The sequence below is a fragment of the Orycteropus afer genome, unplaced genomic scaffold (genome assembly GCF_000298275.1).
Source record: "Orycteropus afer afer isolate SDZICR_OR568_19922 unplaced genomic scaffold, OryAfe1.0 scaffold00310, whole genome shotgun sequence".
Taxonomy (NCBI): Eukaryota; Metazoa; Chordata; class Mammalia; order Tubulidentata; family Orycteropodidae; genus Orycteropus; species Orycteropus afer.
In genome coordinates this window covers 1,587,656-1,595,842 of record NW_006921897.1, presented here as the reverse complement: position 1 = coordinate 1,595,842, position 8,187 = coordinate 1,587,656, and the positions used below count along the sequence as shown (strand labels likewise).

Sequence of the window (8,187 nt, the reverse complement as noted above, 5' to 3'; positions counted from 1 at the left end):
CTGCTCCCTTGTTTCTACCACTTTATCCTGCTTCTTTGTGTGGACTGTGATGGTCTGCTGTCTCCAAGGCATTGTGGCATTGTTCTATTTAGATCTCTGTTAGCTGTTTGTGAAGAGCAGCCAAGGGCAATTCAGGCTCTTCTTGGTGATTTTTTATCGTTGGCCTGTTGGTGAAGAAGGAGGTAGTAGCTCTCGCTCAGTAAATGAATTTGCAGGAGGTGTATGTGTAGTGTCCTATGGGGACTGTTGTTGTCTCCCACTCAATTAGACACAAATTATAATTGAATAACCTTCAAAAAACTTTTCAGTCTTGCAGATCCGGAGGGTCCTTGGGGCTGCTGGAGAGCAGAATGTGTTCGTAAGCCTGGGAATCTGCAAGAGCGCTGTCTCTTTAAATATCCAAAATGGTCCAGCTGCTTGTAACATTCAAAATGGTGGCACCCTCCAGATTGGCAAAAGTCCACAGCTCAGCCCGCCTTTCTCTTCACCTTTTCCGTTCATTCCCCAGCCACTGGAGCAATCTTCCGTGCAGTCCCTGGCTAGCAGGGCTGATTTTAGGTTAATTCTTAAGTCCTACCAGCACTTGGGAATCTCCAAGCTGTCTGTGCCATCAGGATTGCTGCCAGACCGCAGCTCTGTATGTCTCCTTTTTTGGTATTTTCACGCAAATTCTTCTGCTAGTTGGGGTTTAGTCCACTTCTATATCCTTCCCTTCAAGGCACAGGATTCTCTTCTGTGTCTGTGTTAATTGGTTTCCTTTTTCTTTGTTGACGAGGGTCTGTGCAGTCTTTCTGCCTAGTCCACCATCTTGCCGGAACTCACCTATACATATTCTTTTATTGAAAAAAAATTGAGGTCTTCTATCAACCTCATTTTGATAAAAGCATTTAGTAAGTAGCATAATGGGGATATGGATAAATACTTTGACTCAAAAAAGTTGCAAATACATGGTGTCATCGAGGAAGAAGAAGACATAGAGAGGTGCATAGGAGGTACAGACAACAAAGATTAACCCTTGTGCACATACAGTACTGTGTTGTCAGTGATGGCAAACACTGATCTGTGGGTGGATAGACGGGTGGATAGGTTGAACTATTAGGTATGGCTATGGAGGGTGGAGTGTGCCCATGACCATGTATAGGATTGGCAGACAATGTTTCTACAAGTGTATCTGTATGTTCTATAAGATTTCCCAGGTATATAGTAGAACTGACTAGGGACAAGGCTGTAGTCACTTCTTGGCCACCGTCAGCTACTCAGAAGAAGCAAGTAGTTGGACTTGTGGCCTCGGGACCATGGTCGCAGGGGACATCAAGCTCAATTGGCATAACATACTACACAAAAACATTGTTCCACATCCTTACTGGGGAGTAGCAACTGGGATCTTAAAAGCTTGCAAATGGCCATCTAGATGCAACGATGGGTCTCTCCTCATCCAGAGAAAAGAAGAATGAAGAAAACCAAAGATATCTGGAAACAATTAGTCCAAGTGACCGGTACACTATGCAATCCTCAGCCTATATGACTTTGAGACCAGAAGAACTAGATGGTGCCTGGCTACCACCATCAACCACTCAGAAGAGGATCCATGTAGGAAATCCTGGATAGAGTTGGAGAACAATGTGGAACAAAACTCAAAATCATTAAAAAAAAAGGGGGGGTGGGTGGGAGCAGGTTTGCTGGTCTGATAGAGCCTGGTGGAACCACTGAGACTATAGCCCCTAGATGCCCTTCAGGTCTGGAAATGAACACACTCCTTGGCCTCCAGTCAAACAAAAGAGTGAACATTATTTACATTAGGCAGTTACACTCCTTGGAGAGATCAATCATTGGAGAATAGGGGGGATGTATTTGCACAGAGAGACAGCTCAGGGGCAGAAATGCACAGGAGGGAAGGACACAGGGAAGAGGTAACTATGGGGAGGAAGTGGGAGGGGAGCTTTTGCATTGTGGGAAATTACAGTCAATGTCATGAGACAAAGTGTATGTGAGCTGCTGTATGGAAAATGAATTTGCTCTGTAAACTTTCACCCAAATCACAATTAAAAAAAAATTGCAAACAATTTGAACAGAGCTCATTGGTCCACTACACAAACATTTACCAAGTATCTACAAACTGCCACGTATGGGGGGCAGAGTGATGACTTATCTTTTATCCTCCAAGGAGCTAAAATTCTGGAGGTGGGGCAGAGTCCTGAGTGCACCAGGAATGGGGGGAACCCAGAGGTGGGAAGCAATACTCTGGCCTGCAGCAGAGACAAAGCAATAGAACCCATCTAGCACACACAGCACCACCCTTTCATCAGAACCTAGCCATTTTCACTAAGTAAACTGGAAAAAAAAAAAATCGAAACCCAAATTCAGATTGACTGGTGAATAATTTAGTCATGAATTTCATTCAAACAAAAAAGGCATCAATCTACTTTTGTTCCACTACAGTAGTTGGGGGGGACATGAGAGAGAATTCTAATTCTTAGATGCCTAATTAGAGGAGATAGAACTTCCCCCAAACAAACAACAGGTTTAGCTGATAGTACTGTTTCTTGTTATACCTGTTACAAATGCTGCCACATGTACTCTCCTAACTATCTAAAGAAGGGGCTACTTTTTGCTTAAAGAACCTGCATCTTGGGCCCATTTCTACATTCTCCATAGGCTGTTTTCCAAGTTCTAGGGTCACAATCCTGGTTGAAGAAGGCTCACGGCCAGTATGTGCTTCAGAGAGATTTGGAATAAAGGTCGCTACATTCTGCATGACTTCAAGGCTAAAGTCAAAATGAAAGATATCTTGTATCACGTTGTGTCCTCAAATAGGCCTTCATTTCACCTGGTTTGGTTTTCCTCTAAGATCTCTGCATAGCTTCACAGCTCATCCCCTCATCTCCTTCAGGTCTCTGCCCAAATGTCCTATCATCAGGAAGAACTTCTCAGATCATCCTATCTAAAATAGCAGCCCCTGCAGTTACATTATACCCCATTAGTATGCTTTGTTGTTATTTTTCTTCCCTCAGAGACAAATCAGTGCCCAACATTATATCTGTTTGTTTGTCTATCTACTACTACAATGAGAGTTCCATGAGGGTAAAGGAGTTGGTTTTGATCACTGCTCTAATCTCAAGCACTTAGAATATGTCTGGAACATACTAGGAGCTCAAGAAATATGTGTTAAATGAATAAACCTACTAGTTGAATAAGTGAGGGAGCCAATGATCAACTCCACTTAAATGGAACTCTTAAGGTAATGAAAAAACCTAAGATAGCTCAGGGTCTGCATCTCAGGGGCCTTACAGGGAGTAAGTCCTTCCTTTTTCATAGCAACTTGTGCTTGGTAAACATGCACAAATACCCTTTTAAAAGGATAATAAAGCAAGAGACTCCTCTGAAAATAAAAACAAAGTTTCAACTCCATCAAGCCAATTTCCCCTTAGCACTTTGCTACAAATTAGGCAAGTAATAAAATCTGAAATATCTTTATTATTATTTATTAAATACTTGCATTCATCCAAGGAAATGAGGAATCTGCAGCATTTTGGTCAGTAACAATTTGAAAGTTCAAGAAAAGCAGATTCATCAGAGAATGAAACTCTTTTGTGGCTAACTGTATTAGTTCTGAATACAAGAAACCTGGTGGCATTGCATATAGCTGGTGTATGATTAATTCATAAAATAATCTGTGTCACTGGTACCATGTAGATGATGACATGGCACTGATGTAACAGACAGCAAGTTCAAGTGAAAGAATCACCACCCATTAAGAAGAGTAAATTCTCTTAAAAATACTGCCAAGAAATGAGAAAAAATAATTAACTTCTACCACGATGGATCACAGGAAGTAAAACTTGCTTTTGAAATTGAGAAATTCAGTCTCTAATACCTGTGGTGATGTTATAGTTCAGCTCGGCAAAACCACCAAACCGCTCACAGGTTTCTGATTCACTGGAGCATTATAGTCCCTGTATTAGCTGTACTTCCACCACAAGCAATGTAAAATCCATTTCAGTTGATAAAATAAAATACAACATGCCTTCCGACCTCACAGCTTATGTTTCAAGCTAATATATAGCTTATTCTATATATAATAACTTTTAAAATAAAAATATAAGCAAAAAAAATTAGAGTTTCTCTGGGTAACCCATAGAGCTATCCAGGAATCACAACTTCTTGGCCAGCCTGAAGATGAACATCTCTCTGAAAAACCAACCTGAGAAATTTCAAATATAGGGGATTTTATTTAGTAAAATAGTAAGCTATAACATTTTAGGATAATTGGAACACATTCTATAGATTGATAAAAAGGAAAAAACTCAAAATACCCTTCTAAAAGTCACCCCAACTCCCACAGAATGTACCAAATAACTTTCAAAAAGGAAGTAACAACAAGGAAACTACTAAAAGCAAAAAGATATAACCATCTGCTATTGTAAAAATCCAGGCACAGAAGATCAGCTGTTGAACAACAACAATAACAAAATCCTTGTACTTTGAACATACTGCTCTAATACCTACAATCTAATACATGGCAGGTAAGTTATTAACAGCAAATGTAGACTACACTATAACAAATAATTTAAGAAACAAACCTGTTGTGAGAATCCACAGAAGAACTGGTACAAAAATTGTGGCAAAATGAAACAAAGGTTCTGGAAAAAATTAAGAAAAAGGGTTAATATTTTCATTTGTTCACCTGTCTAAAGTAGGAAACTGTATCCCACATAGTCTACAGTCTTAAATCCTTGTAGTGCCAGGATGCAATAAATTTCTATTCCAGAGGAATAAGAAAACTCAAACTCATATGATTAATTCATAGTAACACCAACTTTTGCCCTACCAAGGCAGAAATACATAATAATTTATGAGAATCTCTTGCTATGTTTATTTCAGGGAAGAAATGAGCTCATCTAATATGAACAGGTAATGGTTCTGTAACTCACACACCAACTAGATTTTCAAAATCCTTATAAATGAGACTGTCATGATGCCATAAATGTGTTTTAACAGTAATTAATGCCAATAAAAAGTCAGGAAATTATTATAATGTATGCTGACACTAATAGTATAAACAAATACTACCAACTAATACCTTTATTACTGCCTCATCACGTAATTACCACAGTTATTGAGCACTTATTATATGCAACCACCACTCATCTATCAGTTTATCGTACTGTGGTGGCTTGTGTGCTGCTACGAGGCTGGAGGCTATGCTACCAGCATTTCAAATCCCAGCAGGGTCACCCATGGTGGGCAGGTTTCAGCAGAGCTTCCAGACTAAGATAGACTCAGAAGAAGGAAGGGGCCATCTACTTCTCAAAGAATTAGCAAGTAAAAACCTTATGAATAGCCCTGAATCACTGTCTTATATAGTTCCTGAAGCTGAGCCCCTCATGTCAGAAGGCACTCAAAATATGACTGGGGAAGGGGCGCTTCCTCAAAGTAGAGTCAACCTTAATGACATGGATGGAGTAAAGCTTTTGGGACCTCCATTTGCTGATGGGGCACGACTCAAAATGAGAAGAAACAGTTGCAAACATCCAATAATAATCGAAACATGGAATGTACAGGTATGAATCTAGGAAAATTAGAAGCTGTCAAATCTGAAATAGATAGATATCCTAGGCATTAGTGAGATGAAATAGATTGGTATTGGCCATTTTGAATTAGATAATCATGAGATCTACTATGCTGGGAATGACAAATTAAAGAGGAATGGCGTGGCATTCATTGTCACAAAGAATGTTTCAAGATCTGTCCTGAAGTACAATGCTGTCAGTGATAGGATAATATCCATATGCCTACAAGGAAGACCAGTTAATACTACTATTATTTAAATTTACGCACCAACCATCAAAGCCAAAGATGAGGAAATAGATTTTTTTACCAACTTCTGCAGTCTAAAATTGACCAAATGTGCAATCAAGATTTATTGGTAATTACTGGTGAACAGAATGTAAAAGTTAGAAACAAAGAAGAATCATTGGCAGTTGGAAAATATGGCCTTGGTGATAAAAATGATGTCGGAGATCACAGGATAGAATGTGCAAGACCAACAACTTATTCATGGTAAATATCTTTTTTCAACAACATAAATGGCGACTATACATGTGGACCTTGCCAGATGGATCAGATCAACTACAGCTGTGGAAAGAGGCTATGGAGAAGCTCAATATCTTCAGACAAAACAAGGCCAGGAGCTGACTGTGGAACAGACCATTAACTGCTCGTATGCAAGTTCATGTTGTAGCTGAAGACTACTAAAACAAGTCCACCAGAGCCAAAATATGACCTTGGTTACATCCCACCTGAATTTAGAGACCATCTGAAGAACAAGTTTGACACACTAAACACCAATGATCAAAAACCAGAAGAATTGTGGGATGACATCAAGAACAACATACGTGGAAAAAGCAAAAGGTCATCAAAAAGACAGGAAAGGAAGAAAAGACCAAAGTGGATGTCAGAAGAGACTCTGAAACTTGCTCTCGAACAGAGAGTAGCTAAAGTGAGCAGAAGAAATGACGAGATAAAAGAGCTAAACAGAAGATTTCAAAGAGCAGCAAGAAAAGACAAAGTCAATTATTTTAGCGAAATGTGCAAAGACCTGCAATTAGAAAACCAAAAGGGAAGAACACATTTGACATTTATCAAGCTTAAAGAACTGAGGAAAAAAATTAAGCCCCAAAATGTAACACTGAAAGATTTTATGGGAAAATATTGAATGATGCAGGAAGCATCAAAAGAATATGGAAGGAATACACAGAGTCACTGTACCAAGAAGAACTGGTAGATGATCATCTATTTCAGGAGGTGGTATATGATCAAGAACCAATGGTATGAAAAGAAGAAGTCAAAGCTGCACTAATGGAATTGGCAAAAACCAAGGCTCTGGGAATTCAAAGAATATCCACTGAGATGTTTCAACAAATGGATGTCATGCTGGGGGCACTGACTTGGCTATGCCAAGAGATTTGGAAGACAGTTACTTGGCCAACTGACAGGAAGAAATCCGTATTTGTATTCATTCCAAAGAAAGGTGATCTCACAGAATGTGGAAAGTATAGAACAATATCATTAGCATCACATGCAACTAAAAGCTTACTGAAGATAATTCAAAAACGGATGTAGCAGTATATTCACAGAGAACTTCCTGAAATGCAAGCTGGATTCAGAAGAGGATGTGGAACGAGGGATATCACTGCTGATGTCAGATGGATCTTGGCTCAAAGCAAAGAATACCAGAAAGATGTTTACTTGAGTTCTACTGACAATGCAAAAGCATTCAACTCTGTGGATTGTAACAAAATGTGGATAACACTGAAAGGAATGGGAATTTCAGAGTACTTAATTATACTCACGAGGAACCTGTACATAGACCAGGAGGCTGTCGTTCAAACAAAACAAGGGGACAGTGCATTGTTTAAAATCAAGAAGGCAGTGCGTCAGGGTTGTATCTTTTCACCATATTTTTCAATCTATATGCTGAGCAAATAATCTGAGAAGCTGGACGACATGAAGAAGAATGTGGCATCAAGCTTGGAGGAAGACTCATTAACAACCTGCAATATGCAGATGGCACAACCTTGCTTGCTGAAAGCGACAATGACTTGAAGCACCTCAACAATAAGAAAATGAAAATACTCACAATCAGACTAATAAGCAGCATCACAATAAATGGAGAAAAAAATGAAGCTGTCAAAGATTTTATATTGCTTGGTTCCAAAATCAACACCAATGGAAGTAGCAGTCAAAAAATCAGATGATGTATTGCACTGGGCAAATCTGCTGCCAAAGACCTCTTTAAAATTCTGAAGAGCAAAGTTGTCTCTTTGAAGACTAAAATGCTTCTAACCCAGGCCACAATCACTTCACATGCATGTGAGAGATGGACAATGAATAAGTAAGATCAAAGAAGAGGTGATGCTTTTGAGCTGTGGTGTTGGCGAAGAATTCTGAAAGTACCATGGACTGCCAGAAGAACTAACATATCTGTCCTGGGAGAAGTGCAGCAAGAATGCTCCTTGGAAGCAAGAATGGCCAGACTCCTGTCACCTACTTTGGTCATGTAAGAAGGGACCATTCTCTGGAGAAAGGCATTATGCTTGAGAAAGTGGAGGGTCAGCGAAAAAGCAGAAGGCCCTCAATGAGATGGACTGACACAATGGCTACAACGATGGGCTCAGGTATAGCAAG

At 39.6% G+C, this 8,187-nt stretch overlaps 1 protein-coding gene across 1 annotated transcript in view; it reads right to left on the bottom strand.

The window, feature by feature from the left end:
* Positions 1-8,187, bottom strand: part of ATP11C (ATPase phospholipid transporting 11C) — a 134,298-nt gene that overhangs the window by 29,579 nt on the left and 96,532 nt on the right. The window contains exon 22 of the mRNA XM_007951727.1: positions 4,581-4,640. Within this exon, the coding sequence (XP_007949918.1) occupies positions 4,581-4,640 (60 nt within the window). The remainder of the gene's footprint in view (positions 1-4,580; positions 4,641-8,187) is intronic.